This window comes from Rhinoraja longicauda, chromosome 15 (assembly GCF_053455715.1).
Source record: "Rhinoraja longicauda isolate Sanriku21f chromosome 15, sRhiLon1.1, whole genome shotgun sequence".
NCBI lineage: Eukaryota > Metazoa > Chordata > Chondrichthyes > Rajiformes > Arhynchobatidae > Rhinoraja > Rhinoraja longicauda.
The window spans coordinates 36,882,752-36,900,843 of NC_135967.1; the positions used below are offsets into that span (position 1 = coordinate 36,882,752).

General features: G+C 46.1%; 1 protein-coding gene across 1 annotated transcript in view; it reads right to left on the bottom strand.

Annotated features, from left to right (window-relative positions):
* stard8 (StAR related lipid transfer domain containing 8) overlaps window positions 1-18,092 on the bottom strand; it is an 87,705-nt gene that overhangs the window by 18,059 nt on the left and 51,554 nt on the right. Inside the window, exons 4-8 of the mRNA XM_078412496.1 lie at window positions 13,645-13,708; window positions 8,320-9,626; window positions 6,421-6,594; window positions 1,665-1,824; window positions 752-950 (exon numbers count right to left, since the gene is read on the bottom strand). Coding sequence (XP_078268622.1) covers window positions 752-950; window positions 1,665-1,824; window positions 6,421-6,594; window positions 8,320-9,626; window positions 13,645-13,708 — 1,904 coding nt within the window. The remainder of the gene's footprint in view (window positions 1-751; window positions 951-1,664; window positions 1,825-6,420; window positions 6,595-8,319; window positions 9,627-13,644; window positions 13,709-18,092) is intronic.

The window sequence follows — 18,092 nt, forward strand, 5'->3', positions numbered from 1 at the left end:
CTCTCTCTTGAATGCATTCAGAGAATTGGCCTCCACTGCCTTCTGAGGCAGAGAATTCCAAAGATTCACAACTCTCTGACTGTTTTTCCTCATCTCAGTTCTAAATGGCCTACCCCTGTTCTGGTCTCCCCCAATATTGGGAACATGTTTCCTGCCTCTAACGTGTCCAACCCCTTAATAATCTTATACGTTTCGATAAGATCTCCTCTCATCCTTCTAAATTCCAGTGTATACAAGCCTAGTCGCTCCAGTCTTTCATGATGATGGGATACAAACAGTGCGACTAAGCAGGACGACAGGGAAACTAATAGGACAACTAGGTTGGGGGAGGGACGGAGAGAGAGGGGTTACTTGAAATTAGAGAAATCAATATTCATACCACTGGATGGAATTAATCTAGGATGATCTTAATCTAGTGCCTAGTGGTCATCTCTCCATTGTAAAAATGAACACATTAGTAATAATATCTCTTATGAAAATGGAAATAGCACAAAGTTACAGAGGTCACATTGCCACTTCAAGGAAGAGGGCATATGCAAGCCGAACTCACCGGGTGGGCTGTTACTAGTTAAAAGGACCTAAAATGGAAGCCATGTTATCTCCAAACAGTGTTATCTCTCAGCTTGATGCAACTCAATTACACAGCCAAAACAGCTTTGTACATTTTGCAAAATACATGACCTTGATAAGATATGTAATAATTATTACAAAGATCACGTAGTAAAAAGAGCAATTTATTGATGGTACTCACACTGGTAGATCTGTAGAACGGTTTCTATCAGTTTGCCGGTGAAGATAGGTTCTGGGAGGTCCCGGAAATACTGCTTCAGCAAGTCTGCGACATCGAATGGCGACTGACCCTGGTAATTAACATTGTCAGGGTTGTACTCATTCATCTGCCTCAGGACCTGGATTCGTGATTTCACGCCCGACTTCCTGAAAATTCCAACCTGTGTATAAAAGATAATTAAAATTAGAGTGCATCTCTTTTTTAAATTGAAGATAACCAGTGTAAATGTACAACACTAGCAGCCGGGAAATGTGTAGGAAGGAACTGCAGATGCTGGTTCACACCAAAGATAGACACAAAATGTTGGAGTAACTCAGTGGGACAGGTAGCATCTCTGGAGAGAGGGAATGGGTGATGTTTCAGGTCGAGACCCTACTTCAGGTTTCCCTCTCCCCGACTCTCAGTCTGAAGAAGGGTCTCGATCTGAAACGTCACCCACTCCTTCTCCCCAGAGATGCTGCCTGTCCCGCTGAGTTACTCCAGCATTTTGTGTCTATACTAGCAGCAAGGAACTGGTCAATGCCTTCACAAGCTGGTGCTTCAGTCTAAGGAGGGAATAGACATTCAAACACAGTAACAGCAAAGACAGGAGGCCGAGGGGAGACATTATGGAGATGTACACGATTGCGAGGAGCATGGATAAAGTGAACCTTTACAGTTTTTTTCCCCAGGTTAGAGGACTCTACAACTAGAGAACAGAAATAATCTATCACCCAATGAAGAGTCACCATTTCTTATGGAACCTCTACACTTAAGGGATACCAGTGTGGAAACCGACAAAATATCTAACACAGGAACTTCTGAAGTTAACCATATCTCGAGGACAAGCTTATTGGGAAGGCTACGACTGGTTCAGATTAGCAGCGGGACATACCTGGCCCATGCACTGACCACGCAGGAAACGCATGGCTTGTTGGATGCTTTGAGGTAGTGGCTGCCCAGACCTCTTGACATTCACTATGGGCGGAACTCCAAAGACATTTTTGCCTCGGTAATCTGGTTCCCGGCTTCGTTTCATAAATTTAGGAACACCCCTGCAGGAGCACAAAAATAAAGCAGACAAATTAATAAATCACCAAAATGTTACGAGCCAGTTGAAAAATATAGACAATGAAAATGACAATAAACCTAATTGCTGACAAATATTCCTTCTTCTATGTAGTTAGTTACCATTCGTGGTCAATGATCTTGATCCTTTAACCCATCTCTCCCTTATGCTTTCAGCTGTTTTAATCTCACTCATTCTTTTTGAGTTCATACCATAAAGACTCTGCACAAACAGAATTTCAGCAGTTTGAGGGAGAAATTCGCATGGCATTGGGTATTTGAATCGATTTCCTCATGCTTGTTTTCTTTTTTTTAAAAAAATTTTTTAAGAGATACTGCGTGGAAACAGGACATTCGGCCCAGCGAGTTCACGCTGACCAACAAACATCCATTCACACTAGTTCTATCCTACACAGTAGAGGAATTTGCAGAATCCAATTAACCTACAAACCTGCACGTCTATGGAATGTGGGAGGAAATCAGAGCACCCAAGGAAAGCCCAAGTGATCACGAGGAGAACGTACGAACTCCGTGCAGACAGCGTCCGTAGTCAGGATCGATCCTAAGTCTCTGGCGCTGTAAGGCAGCAACTCTACCGCTTGAGACAGCAAACTGCAGCAGCGGTACTGTCTGTTCCAGATGGCACAGGTCAGATGCCCAGTCAGGCAGAAGTGAGACCAAGTAAGATTCATTGGATCAATGATATGGCCCTTCAGTCCCAAGCTATTATCTACCTCATTGAAGACCCCTGGACTATCTTTAATCAGACTTTACTGGACATTATCTTGCACTAAACATTATTCCCTTTATTGTGTATCTGTACACTGTGGATGGCTCGATTGTGATCATGCATTGTCTTTCCGCTGACTGGTTCGCACGCAACAAAACCTTTCCACTGCCAATAAACTAAACTTCATAAACTAAAAGCTTCAGTTGTTCAAAGATTGGTACTTACAGGTGCAAGGGGAAAGTAGTGCACTGCAGAAGATCACTCAGACCATAAAGTCCAAAGATTAATGGGACATGAAACCTAAATACACCATCTCACATTGGGAGATGTTTTGTTCGTCTTACAAGCGGGCAGAATTTCCAGGTCAAAGAGCCTCTTAGTGCAAGACTCAGCACTAGTTCCGTGCTTCTAGCCATGCCAGGTCTGCTGGAGGACCCCGACTGTTCTCTCCTATTTCTCTTCAATACCTGGGCTTGCACTGCAGATTTAGACCCACTGCTTTGCCTGATTTTCCGGGTCAGGCTGAAAGCAACAAGAAAACCTGGCAATGGTGCAATGGCTCTTTACTGTCACATGTGCAAAGTGCAAATGAACAGTGAAATTATTTTCTTATATACAGTCCAGTAGAGTATTTCCATACCATCCCCGATCAGTAATTGTACAGAAACTGTTCCCTGAGCCTGCATGCAACAGGCACCATGTTTAGACGCCATTTTCCAAGTCCAGACCATGCTCCAGTTGCTATGAGTGGTGCCCGATTCAGGCAAGCCCCAGGCTGTTGTGGGTCTTCACCCGTCACCTTCCTTGGTCGACCAACAACCGATGTCACACTCCTTGCCCATCCACCTTCGTTTCCAGGGGACGTCTCCCGCAGTCAACCTTCAAGGTGCAGTAGGCCCCAACCGTAGTTCCCTCTCCTTTCCTACCACCCTCGCTGCTCTCCATTCTCCCGTGGTCTGGTCATTGAGGCAAGAGCAGTGGCACAAGGAGCCAGCGATGGGAGAGGAGCGAGGCCAGTAGGAGAGGAGGGGGAACCGGGTTCAGGCCCACGGTACCCTCGAGGCCGGCTGCGGTGGGCGCCCCCAGAGAAACAAAGGTGGACGGGCGGGCGAGGAGAGGACGTCGTCGTTGGTCCTCAGGGGACAAGCAGCAGCGGCTTGGCGGGCTTCCCCTTCCAGGCCGCGGTCCGCTGGGTCCTCCGGGTCCTCCAAGCACGGGCCGGCTTGGCGGCTACGCCCTGCCGGCCACAGTCTGCTGGGTCTTGCATTCTGTCATGGTCCTCCAGTTCAGTGGCTTTATCTGTAGGTCGCAGCACCCTCTGCGAGCTTTCAACCGCATGCAGTGCCCTACCCTAACTTTGTGGCCGTGGTCAGGTTGAATTTCAAGCCCTTCAGCCTTCCGATTTCGAGGTTTCGTCCAGTGGTCACGGGCCAACACGTTCCTCCAGCACAGACTGCCTTTGTTTACAGTGCATCCTTCATGACTGCCTCAACACAAAGAATTCCATTCCAAGCTGTTTCCACCCTTTGTGAACTTTCAAACAATTCCACATTTCCCCTCCTCACACAGCTGTGATCTGACCCAGTCTATCTCTGTCCACTGAGGGAATCATCTGCACTGTTCCAAGGGTCAAAGGCTATGCTTGGACAGACTCCAAGTCTTGCGGATTCCTGTTATTGTACATTCTTTGCCAGGTAGCAGTGGAAGCAAAGAGACACAATAGCAGGGAACATGTCTAATCGGATGCTTTTTATCCTCAAGGAAATGTTGGGGGGTGAGTCTTCTCAACTCACCAGGACACCGTCCAGTGACACTCTGTGTAGCCAGAGCCCGCAAGCACTCCGGAGATTGGAATTGATCAAACGCACAAGGAAACGAGTGTTCCGGCAATTGCATAAATAATCTGTTTTTACTGCCGCCCTGAGGCCACAGGTTCAAGTTTTACGAAACACCATTCGGCTATTTCGCGGAATAATGAAACATGGAGCAAACCCCAAGATCCACGTCTCTCGTACACTTCCTGAGGGATAAGGGTCACATCCCAAGTGGAAGATGTCTGGCAGCTTGTTTTTCCATCTGACGTCTCGACCAAAGCATGGTCTATCAAAACAGAGCAACAAAACACACCGTCCCAGTGACCAAAGCCACTATTCTTCAGGATGGTATCACAAAATGCTGGAGTAACTCAGCGGGTCAGGCAGCATCTCTGGAGAGAAAGAATGGGTGACGTTTCGGGTCGAGACCCTTTTTCCTTTTTCAGACTGATGTCGGGGGGAGTGACGTCCTGCCCCCCCCCCCCCGACATCTGTCCGAAGAAGAGTCTCGACCCGAAACGTCACCCATTCTTTCTCTCCAGAGATGCTGCCTGACCCGCCGAGTTACTCCAGCATTTTGTGATACCTTCGATTCATACCAGCATCTGCAGTTATTTTCCTACACATCCTTCAGGATGGTGCCGATTCCCATTCAGCACTGAATACACTGCAGTATCATGGGTGGCGCAGCGGTATTGCTGCCTTACAGCACTTACAGCGCCCGAGACCCGGGTTCGATTCCAACTACGGGCACTGCCTGTACGGTGTTTGTATGTTCTCCTTGTGACCATGCGGGTTTTCTCAGAGATCTTCGGTTTCCTCCCACACCCCAAAGACGCTTGGTATAAACGTAAATTGTCCCTGGTGTGTAGGATAGAGTTAATGTGTGGAGGGTCGCTAGTCAGTGGGGACTCGGTGGGGGCCGAAGGACCTGTTTCCACGTTGTATCTCTGCACTGAACTAAATTAAACTCCTTCTGTTGAAGGCAATTCCACAGTGCTGTCGGGAGGGACTATCAGGATTTGGACACAATGATGGTGTAGGAATAGGGGCGTACTTCCAATTCAGGATGGACACGGAGGGGAACTGGGGATAGAATCAAGAACTGACAGCCTATGTTTCAAGGTGAGAGGGGAATGATTTAATAGGAATCTAAGGGGCAACTTTTTCCACCAAGAGGGTGGTCTGAATGTGGAATGAGCTGCCAGAGGAGGTAGTTGAGGCAGATACTGTAAGAGCATTTAAAATACATTTGGACTGGTACATGGATGGGAAAGGTTTGGAAGGATTAGGGCCAAACAAGGGCAGGTGGGACTAGTGTAGATGGGGCAGCTTGGTCAGCATTGGCACGTTGGGCCGAAGGGCCTGTTTCCGTGCTGTGTGAGGAAACATGCAAAATCCCCACAGGACATGCTGGACTTCAGGATTGAACCCAAGTCACTGGAACTGTGAGGCAGCAGACCCAGTAGGTGTAGCACCATGTTACCCGATGGTGGGTTTGCCTGGTGCTTCACATGCTTTCGTTGGATGTCATACATTAAATTCTAATTAGAGTTAGTTGAAAGTCTGATTTAGCAACAAAAAATCAATCACATGTAGCACACTGTAATGTCTCGCTTAACTCTAGTTGCCTGCAGTCCGACACCTGGATGATGCGGTGTGGTTTAGTCTAGCTTAGAGATAGTGTGAAAACAGGCCTTTCAGCCTACCGAATCCACACCGACCAACAATCACCCGCACACATGTTCTATGTTATCTCAGTTTCGCATCCAACACACTAGGGGCAATTTACAAATGCCCATTGACCTACAAACATGCACGCCTTTGAAATGTGGATGGAAACCAGAGCACCCAGAGAAAGCATATGTGGTCACGGTGAGAACATACAAAGTCCATACAGACAGCCCCGTAGTCAGGATCGAACCTGGGTCTCTGGCGTTGAAAGGTAGCAAGTCTACCGTTGCGCCACTGTGCCGCCCCAGCGAGTGAGAACAAATGGCGAGATCCCTGCCCACTCTGTCAGAGCCCTCGTTACTAACCAGTTCCAGCCCTGCTTGCTGCGGACAGCATATTTCTCCATGATGGCCGTGAGGCGTAGCAGGGAGAAGCTTTGCAGCAGGTTGAGCTGAGCTGCGGACTGACGGTTGATTTCCATCGAAGCAGAATTCAGGCTGGGGCGGTGGGAGTTCTGGAAACTGTGCCAACGCAACTTCCTAAAGGAAAGTACACGCAAAGATTAACTGAGGATGCCAAAGACCACATTAACCAACACCGCACAGGGTCAAGGTCATAGAATCACAGAGTCTTACAGCGTGGAAACTGGCCCTTCAGGCCAACTTGCCCACACCGGCCAACGAGTCCCATATACACTAATCCCACCTGCCTGCATTTGGCCCATGTCCCTCCGAACCTGTCCCATTGATGTATCTGTCCGATTGTTTCTTAAACGTTGCAATAGTTCCTGCCTCAACTACCTGCTCTGACAGCTCGTGTCATACACCCACCACCCGATCAGCGCTCCTTCACAGACACCATGAGGGTAAGTATTCCTGCCAGCTACCCTTTTCATTACAGCTGCATCATGGAGGATCTCATGAAGGCTGCACATTGTCCTATGGCACAATAGGCCTCACTGCAGATTCCCAGGATGTCTTTTGGTCCTCTTGAAATGGAATCTATCTATTTGCTTTGGGCTCACAATTACCATCTGATCAGGCTGGCATCTTTATCTATGTGAGCTCCAGATGAACTTTCTTACTCCATCATATTCAGAGCCATCTTCAACTATTTCTGTGCTAGAATAATGTGTGTAAATTACGTGTAAAGTGTTCCGGTATTTGATTTTCTTTGTTGTGGATCAATGAATTATCTGCCATGAATGGGTTCATGCCCATTAAACCACAAAGAGAGCAGTCCTGAACTACTATTTATCTCATTGGAGACCCTTGGACTATCTTTGATCGGACTTTACCGGCTTTATCTTGCACTAAACGTTATTCAAGTCAAGTCAAGTCAAGTCAAGTTTATTTGGCACATGCACATACACGATGTGCAGTGAAATGTATCTGTACACTGTGGATGGCTCGATTGTGAATCATGTATTGTATTTCCGCTGACTGGTAAGCACGCAACAAAAGGTTTTCATTGTACCTCGGTACCCGTGAGAATAAACTAAACACATACTCAAATAGTGAAGTGTCCTTCTGCAAGGACAACACATTGACATTGACCAAGGTGGCAGTAATAGTACAAAGTCTCCCTCGGCGAGAATAAACTTTCTATCTCCACTTTCAGTGTAGGACATGGGAGCACAGTACACATCAGAAGAAAATTAGGAAATATAATAGAGAGTTGCATCATATAATAAAGTGTCATACGCCATCTATTAACAAATAAATTATCATGTGATAATCAATAACCTCTGTGGTCACAAGGTATCGATAAGCATAAGAGTTATTTTGTGGAATCTGGATCTCTTAAATGGAGGACAACACCTCTATCGGAAACCATTTAGAAACATGCAAAATAGGTGCAGGGTTAGGCCATGGCTGATCATCCAGAATCAGTACCCTGTTCCTGCTTTCTCCCCATATCCCTTGATTCCATTAACCCGAAGAGCTATATCGAACTCTCTCTTGAATGCACCCAGTGAATTGGTCTCCACTGCCTTCTGTGACAGAGAATTCCACAGATTCACAACTCTCTGGCTGAAAAAGCTTTTCCTCATATCCGTCCTAAAGATTTAAGATGAAGGAGGTAGAAATCTTGAAATAACTTCATCTTATTTAACAATCACCAGTGAACCTTTGAAATCAAAATGCAGGATCGCAAATTAATAATGCAAACTTTTGAATGGAATCATTGAATAATAAAAACAACCTGCACTTTGATCTGCGTCTGGTGTCCAAGACCATCAGCAGAATATCAGAAGTCACTACCTGTTAGGTCTGGTTAATGAAGCCCCGACTCCAGAATCTCTCCGGTCCCTCATCTCCATTTCGTCAACTTCATTTAGTGAATTCCCAATACTGTCAAAATCACTGGCAGTTGTCCCCACATCAGACATCGAGCGGTCTTCAGAGTTCCCACTTTGCAAAGGAAAAACTGTTTCTCCAGTAGAGTCGGATTCCGTGTCATTGTACTCGGAGCATATCATTTTGGACCAACTGTCCACGCTCTGCTTTATTCCATTGACGTGCTTCAAAACATCATCCAGTTGTTTGAAGTAGTTCTCAGATCCATCTCCGCCATTATATGGATTAGTCTCCGGCACATTGTCGTAGAAACTCTGCCTGCTGTCCACCGAGCTGCAGGACTCGCTCCGTCCCTGAAAGCCGAGTCGTTGAATATTGTTGCTGCTGCCATTGGTAGACATCCCAAAGGAGCCGTTCCCTGACCTCCATTGGATCAAGTGGTTGTCAGCACCCGGACACAGGCTCTCTATGGAGAGGGCTTTGGGAAAGGTTCCCAACTTGTGATTGGAAGGGATACGGACGACGTACTCTTCTTGAGAACACAGATCATCTTTTCTATTGTGATTGGAGGCCATGAAGTCCATGTCATAGTCTTCCAGGTACAGTGCACAATGCCTGGAGCTGTGGCTGCTCCGAGATTTGCCCGAACAGTGTTCTACACATCCACACTCAGCAAGTGAAGGCACGCCAGATCTAGTTAAGGTATTCGTCAATCCCTTGGCGTTCTTGCTCCCAGTTTGCAAAGAACTGGAGCTCTGTAATGGTTCATGAAATTGTTGCAATACCGCCTTGACGTGTTTTGGCTCCTTGTTCTTGGCTTTGTTCCGGAGGGTCTTAAACCGAATGGACTCAATCCGTCGAAGAAAGCTCTTGGTCCTCTGTTTCCTGGGGTTGTCCGGGAAGTGTGGGGCGGTTTGATCTCCGGTGGGAACAGAGCTGTCGAGCGTGCAGCTATGAGGCTGCTCTGCTGATTGGCACTGAGCCACCGGGACTCTCCCAGGGTTTTCCTTTGGCGGCGGCCGATTGTTGGTGGAATGGCCGACCGACGCTTCCTGGACGCTGCCACTGCTGTGCACCGAGCTGGCTTCCCGATCGCTGAACTCCAAAAGAACGCTCTCACGGCTGGCCGATTCCTTCATTATCGAGCTACTGACCTCGGCGTGGCTCAACTGGAAGTCAGCAGCTGCCAGGCGCGACCACCTCCTGCTCTCTCGCTGAAATGCCCAACGGTCACTGATGGCACAGACGTCGTCCTCATCAGAATCACCACCCTACAACAATAACAGCAGTGTTATGACAGGGCCACGTCGTGAAGAAAGAACACCAGCGAACAATGGAGGGGATTGTGACCCACCTACCTGATGGAACATGGAACAGCACAGGAACAGACCCTTTGGACCACAACATTCGTGCCAAACATGATGCTAAGTTAAACTGATCTGATAAACCCGTACATGGTCCATATCCCTCCAATCCTATATGCCTATCTACAAGCCTCTTAAACACCACTATCGTATCTGCTTCCACCACCACTCCTGACATTCCAGGCCTCCACGACTCTGTTAAAAAAGAAACACTTGCCCAGCACATCTCCATTAAAATTTTCCCTCTCGTCTTAAAGCAATGCCTGCTAGTGTTGGACTTTTACACCCGGGGAAAAAGGATTGGACTGTCTACTCTATCTATGCCACTCGTGTTGATAGACTTCCATCGTCTCCCCTTTACCTCCGACATTCCAGAGAAAACAATCCAAGTCGATCCAACCTCTCCCTGTAGCCGAAACCCTCTAATCCAGGCAACTTTCCTCCTCTGCCAACTCTCAAAAGCTTCCACATCTTTCCTGTAATGGGCGACTAGAACTGCACATAATACTCCAAGTAAACTGCTCTGCTGAGAGGAATCGTCTGTATAATGTGCCTGAAACATGGTGTTATGGGTGGTGGTGGAGTTAGATACAATAGTTATGTTTAAGTGGATCCTTCATAGGCAAGGAATGAAAGGATATGGATCATAGAAACATAGAAACGTAGGTGCAGGAGTAGGCCATTCAGCCCTTCGAGTCAGCAACCGCCATTCAATATGATCACGGCTGATCATCTAAAATCAGTACCCAGTTCCTGTTTTCTCCCCATATCCCTTGATTCCTTTAGTCCCAAGAGCTAAATCTAACTCTCTCTTGAAAACATCCAGTGAATTGGCCTCCACTGCCTTCTGTGGCAGAGAATTCCACAGCTTCACAACTCTCTGGGTGAAGATGTTTTTCCTCATCTCAGTCCTAAATGGCCTACCCACTATTCTTAAACTGTGACCCCCCCCTGGTTCTGGACTCCCCCAACATCGGGAACATTTTTCCTGCATCTAGCCTGTCCAGTCCTTTAAGAATTTCACATTTTATATGTGCAAGCAGATGAGGTTAGTTTATCTTGGCATCATGTTTGACGTCGACTTTCTGGGCAGAAGGCCCTTTTCCTGTGCGTTTGCATGTTCTATAATCCTCCACCGTGTCTTTTATGGTTACCTCTCCCAACCATTTCTGACTAGACTTTCACAGATAATGCTGAGGTTTGTGTTCAGTAACTTGCCACCAACCCCACTTGCCCCCATCCCACGTTGTTTTGCAGTGCAGCTTATTTGGAGCAAGGTCTGGAAAGTTACCGCCATCTGTCTCAGCAGCTGCTAAAAGACATTCAACTCCTGGTCCACTCATACAAATTTCCGTACCAGAGTATTGGTGATCCCCCTCCTCCGACCATTCTACTGCTCCACGAATCAAAAGAAAAATCTCCCAGTCAGACCGATACGTTCCTCCGATGTCCACATCGACATTCTTGCCACCCACTTGAGGTTTCTATTCCCCAACTTCATGCTAGCAATAGCATCTTGCTGTCAGCTCCATGCTTGGTCATAGCTTCACAAACACATGGAAATAGAAGTAGGACTAGGCCACTCGACTCCTCAAGCCTGACCCACCATTCAATATGTGCCTGGCTGATCCATGTTCACCTCAACTCCTTTTCTGTGCCAGTTCATAGATACAGAGTGGAAACAGGCCCTTCGGCCCACCAAGTCCACGCCGACCGGCGATCACCCATATGCTAGTTCTATCCTACACACTGGGGACAATTTACAGAGGCCAATTCACCTACAAACATGCATGTTTAGTTTATTTTGGAGACACAGCGTGGAAACAGGTCCTTCGGCCCACCGAGTCCGCACCGACCAGCGGTCCCTGTACGCTATCCTACACGCTAGGGACAATTTACAATTTTTTTTAACCGAATCCAATTAACCTAAAAACCTGCGTGTCTTTGGGATGTGGGAGGAATCCAGAGCCCGCGGAGAAAACCCATGCAGCCACAGGGAGAATGTCCAAACTCTGTACAGACAGCACCTGTAGTCAGGATCAAACCCAGGTCTCTGGCGCTGGAAGACAGCAACCGCTGTGCTGCCCTAAACTGTGCCGTCAATCCTCATAATCAATCATTTGGTGATCTATCAAATATTTATCTATCTCTATTTCAAGTATATCTCATGATCGGTTTCACCATCCTCAGGGGAGGGATTTCCAGTGATTTCACCGCTTTGAGAAGACATTTCTACACACATCAGTTTTCAGTGACCAGGGGCCTTGTTTTGTAGCTGTGTCCCTTTGTTCACAACTCTCCCACCAGTGGAAATAATTCAAGCTTCACTTCGGCAGGCCATCAGAGGAACTTATATGTTTGAATAATGTCACCCCCCTCATTCCTCCTGATTCCAAGGATCACAAATCCAAACACTGTAGACTGTCGTGGCAGAACAACTCCTCTCATCCCAACAATTAACCGGATGAATCGCCTTTGGATTGTCTCCAATGCTACTATTTCCATTTTCTTTTAAAGGTACTAGGACCAAAACTGTGTGGTATTTTGAATGTGTTTTTACCAACTCCCTGTACAATTGTAGCAAAACCTCCGAAGTCTTTTTTTTTTTTTGCAGTAAAATCCAATATTCTGTTCATCCTTCTAACTACTTATTGGACCTGCCTGCTAACATCTTGTGAATCATGCACCAGGACACTTAGACCCCCCTGGACTTCACTGATTTACGGTTTCTCTCCGTTTACATACTGGCTCCTGGTAGCCTGCGGCAGCAAGCTAAAGGAGGACTGGATTAAGACCACTAAAGTGGGGTAATAGAGTTAAAGTCTTGACACAAAATGCTGGAGTAACTCAGCGGGTCAGACAGCATCTCTGGAGAGAAGGGACCCCTGCTGAGTTACTCCAGCATTTTGTGTCTATCTTTGGTGTGAACCAGCATCTATCTGCAGTTCCTTCCCACACAAGTCAAAGCCTTGTCCTGATGCTCTGATAGGAAAGATTGTCGCCATGTTAAATTCTTCAAGGAGTGCCAATTTCACTATTGTATCACTCTGACTGCACACATGCAAAATCCAAGGATGAACATCCATCTGGGTACAGTGGAATAGTGGAAGGCTATTTTTTTCAGATCTGGATGTAGATGGAGAGTGGCTGTACTGGCATTAAACCCTGAGAATGGGCTGGAGAACATAACATAACATCTCCTACATGGGTGTAGTACTTTGTTTAGTTTATTGTCACGTGTGCCAAGGTACAGTGAGAGCTTTTGTTGCATGCTAACCAGGCAATGGAAAGACAAGACATGATTACAATCGAGCCGTCCACAGTGTACAGATACACGATAAAGGGAATAACGTTTAGTGCTAGGCAAGGTCCGACTAAAGATAGTCTGAGGGTCTCCAATGAAGTAGATAGTAGCTCAGGACTGCAGGACTGTTCCATAGTTGTTGGGTAGGATGGTTCAGTTGATCAGCCATGATTGAATGGTGGAGTGGACTTGATGGGCCGAATGGCCTTATTCTGCTCCTATATCTTATGACCTTATGATAACATCTGGGAATAAACTGTCCTTGAATCTGGATGGGTGGAAAAGGGTCTCTCGATGTCTTCGGGTCCTGCGAGAACACCAAGGTTCTCTTTTCTTGCACGAGGGGTGCAAGCTCTATAATGATACATAACCCATAGTGCAGAATGGTTGTTGGTAGACTGCCAACTTATGGTACAGGTTCTGCTGTACATGACAACATCGCACACACTCTGTTCCCATCATTGTGATTTCCTTTCACCAACTCCCCCACGACAATCATGAAAAAAATTCCTTTGTTCAAAAAAAAAAAGGTCTATGGAATTAGATTTTAAATTTTGAAGACCCAGATAACGGGTATGAAAATAGAACAGTGAACCGGTGCAGTCATTCATGTGTGCTTACCAGCTTCCTGTTAGTGTTGGCATCAGTCTTTACATCGGCATATTTGTTCAGAATCACCAGGCGCCTGTCAAAAAATACAATCAGGTTAAAGCAGGGACATTTCATCGCACACTGACTTACAGCATTGACTCAAGAGTCCACTGAAAATGCTCTTAAAATTGGGGCTCTTTTGCACAGTCAGTACAGAATATTACTGAGAGCCATAGGAGTGATATATTACCTCTCACCCTCTCCCATTTTACCTTGTTCGAATTGAATTGAATGAATCGAATACTTTATTGGCACACGTGACAAGTCAGTGAAATTCTTTGCTTGCATACCTTGCAAATAGCCGTCCATAAAGGCCACTCACAAAGTTACAAATTCCCCATTGTTCTTACTTTTGCTGCCACATATACAGAAGCCGACATCAAAGAAGCTTTTGTCTACATTCCCTATCCATTTTCCATCGGAACTCATTGAATAGTAATCCAATAAATAAAAGATGTACTTTACCCATCTGGCCTATCACATTCCGCTCCAATAATTATCCCTGCCGAGATTAGATAACACAGCACAGACCGAAGATCAAGCCGAGCATTTTCTTGCTCTACATCACTTGTAAATGTGCCCCTTCAGTCGTGAGGAAGCACTAAAAACTCTCAATATTCTTTCATTAGAACTGCATGAATTTGGAAGGTTTATTTTCAAAGTATAATTCCTGACGACTGACGCATTTCCTGAGAAAAACACTGGAGAAATTCAAAAACTAAATTCCCTGAATAATTCCTGCTCTCAGAAAAGGAACATAAATTCTATTCAGGACCATTCCCCTCATGGTTTCCCACTGGCCGACTGCAGTCTGCTCCTCCACTACCATTCCTGATCCTGGCTGTTTAAATAATCAACCCCTATTAGAATTAAATTACTCACACAAATCATGAATCACAAGTCTGAAGAAGGGTCTCAAGCCAAAACGTCACCAGTCAGAAGAAAGGTCTCGACCCGAAATGTCACCTATTCCTCTTTTCCTGGGATGCTGCTTGACCCGCTGAGTTACTCCAGCTTTTTGTGTCTACTCACCAATCATGCTTACTGGATAACTGACTGATTATTTTCTATTTGTTTAGCTTCTCCTCTTAGCCATGCTTTTGATGTTAACTGTACATACTTTTGATACACTGTAAATGGCTCCATTGTAATCATGTATTGTCTTTCCGTTGACTGGTCAGTGTGTAACAAAAGCTTTTCACTGTACCTCAGTGCACGTGACAATAAACTAAACTGAACTGAACTGACGATAGACACAAAAACCTGGGGTAATTCAGCAGGACAGGCAGCATCTCCGGAGAGAATGGAATGGGTGATGTTATGGGTCGAGACCCCTCTTCAGACTGGACTGACGGTGGAATTTGAAGGAGATGACCAAGTTCTTCAGCATCTCCTTTTGCACAGAGTAAAACCCAGCAATATCGCTCCCAAGAGTTGTGAGGAAGCAATTAAATGGCCAACAAGCCTTTTATAATTTCAATATTGATTGATTAGTAGGACTAGATGTTACAATCCCTAAGGTTTGCACTACAATTGACTGGTGTTGTTCTTGGGGGTGACCGCTAGGTGATGTTGCTACCATTCAGACACATCTTCAGTTGTGTAAAGGAAGACGTGTCTGAATGGTATAATTAAATAATTATAAATAATTTTAAAGTTTAGAAAAACTGATTGCAATGCAAGATGATCGCTTTCCGTCTCAGGATGTCAAATGCAAAAAAAGTGCTAGAAATACACAGCAAATCTGTAGAGAGACTAGGAGATCCACAGTGAGAAGTGAAGAGGCCGTACACTCAATATTAACTCATTTTCTCACTCCATAGATAGTGCCTGGCTCACAATACAATACAATACAATACAATACAATATATCTTTATTGTCATTGTACCCAGGGGTACAACGAGATTGGGAATGCGCCTCCCATACGATGCACTAATTTAGGTAATTTAGACAGCAGCAGCCCAACGAAACGAACAGTTATAACAGTTTTGGACAGGGTAAAGTGCAAGTTGATCTATGCGTTGTGGCCATCCGGCTCAGCAGGACCGGTTCATAGCAGCTATGGCCCTGGGGATGAAGCTGTTCCTGAGTCTGGAGGTGCGGGCATAGAAGGCCTTGTATCGTCTGCCCGATGGAAGGAGTTCGAACAGACTGTTGCAGGGGTGTGAAGAGTCTTTGTGGATGCTGGTGGCTTTTCTGAGGCATCGTGTGTTGTAGATGCCCTCCAAGTCTGGTAGCTGTGTTCCGATGGCCCTCTGAGCTCTATGGACTACCCGCTGTAGAGCTTTACTTTCTGCCTCCGTGCAGCTGAGGTACCACACAGGGATTCCATGCGTTAGGATGCTCTCTATGGTGCAGCGGTAGAAGGTCTTCAGCAGCTGTTGGGGTAGACCAGACTTTTTCAGTGTTCTTAAGTAGAACAGTCTTTGTTGTGCCTTCTTGACCAGCGCAGCAGTGTTATTGGACCATGTTAGGTCCTCCGAAATGTGAGTGCCCAGAAACTTGAAGCTGGACACTCTCTCCACACTGACCCCATTGATAGAGATCGGGGCATATTCCCCGTTATGTGACCTACGGAAGTTGATGATCAGCTCCTTGGTCTTGGTGGTATTTAGGGACAGGTTGTTATCCGAGCACCAGTCCGCCAGGTTCTGCACCTCCGCTCTATAGTTTGTTTCATCCCCGTTGGTGATCAGCCCGATCACCGTTGTGTCATCTGCAAACTTGACAATGGTGTTGGTGTCGAATGCAGGAACACAGTCGTGTGTGAAGAGGGAGTAGAGCATGGGGCTCAGAACACAGCCCTGTGGTGTGCCGGTACTCAGGGTGATAGTGGAGGACAGGTGCGGGCCCATTCTCACTGCCTGCGGTCGTTCCAGCAGGAAGTCCAGGATCCAGTCACATAATGACGAGCTAAGGCCTAGCTGGTGGAGTTTGGTGATGAGCTTGGTGGGGATGACCGTGTTGAAGGCGGAGCTATAGTCTATGAATAGCATCCTCACGTACGTGCCCTGTCTCTCTAGGTGAGTCAGGACAGTGTGAAGAGCCAGAGAGATGGCGTCCTCTGTAGATCTATTTGCCCTGTATGCAAATTGATGTGTTTCCAGTAACACCTGCTTCACTGAGGAAACCCTGATGGAACTCTAATTACATGTACCTTACGGACCATTCCTGCATTGGAGTGGGCCAACAGAACATGGTCTCCAGAAAGAATCGCTTATCGTTTTAGAAAACTCTTTATAAATAAAATGTACCAGAAATGAGAGTTTATATTGCCCACAATGTCTTAACCATTTGAAATGGCCATCACAGCTCAAAAACAAATGATCTATGCGAGTGGTCAAATGGGGATACTATCAGCTGAAAGCATTGCCAGGGGCGGTGGCAGAGGCAGATACGATAGTGGTGTTGAAGATGCTTTTAGACAGGCACATGGAAGAGCAGGGAATAGAGGGGTATGGATCATGTAGAGGCAGATGAGATCAGTTTAACTTAGCATCATGTTCGGCATAAACATTGTGGGCCGAAGGGCCTGTCCTCTGCTGTTCAAGTTTCTATGTTCTATGAAACCACAGCTGTTCACAGGGTTCTTTGGCATTTAGTGCATGGGTGAAGTGCAGCCGAATTAATACAAATTTGAAACAAGGCCATGGTGCATAATGGATGTTAGCCCAAATCCAGGGGTCAGGCAGCAGTCTTGGGTAACCATCTAATTGAAATGTGAACTTATCAATGCCCACGGACAACCTCACCCCATAATCTAAAGGAAGTGGTAAACTGCCTCTCCAAGCCTGTCAAAGTTACATTTCTGCAAACACCCTTGGCTGAGATGTGATGATGGGGGAGAAAAAAATATCATGCACAGGCACTGGTGATTTCTGTCATCCCTCTTACAGTAACCCGTTGTTGGTAAAGGGTTGAAATCGAAAGGCTAACCTGAATAAACCTCAAAAACATGAGATCACGCAAAAGTGGAAGATACTGAATTTTTAAATAACTGACGTGAATCATTTGCTGACTACAACAACAGGACAGAAATGTCTTGTGACAAAACCACAGCAAAAAGCAAGAATTCTTAGAATAGAGGGGAGGCCATTTAAAACTGAGGTGAGAAGAAACTTTTTCACCCAGAGAGTTGTGAATTTGTGTAATTCTGTGCCACAGAAGGCAGTGGAAACCAAATCACTGGATGGATTTAAGAGAGAGATAGATAGAGCTCTTGGGGCTAGTGGAATTAAGGGATATGGGGAGAAAGCAGGCACGGTTTATTGATTGTGGACGATCAGCCATGATCACAATGAATGGTGGTGCTGGCTCGAAGGGCCGAATGACCTCCTCCTGCGCCTATTTTCTATGGTTCTGTCTAAGTGGGCTTTGCTGAGGTCAAGATTAATATCTAGTCTCCTGATGCAAAATTT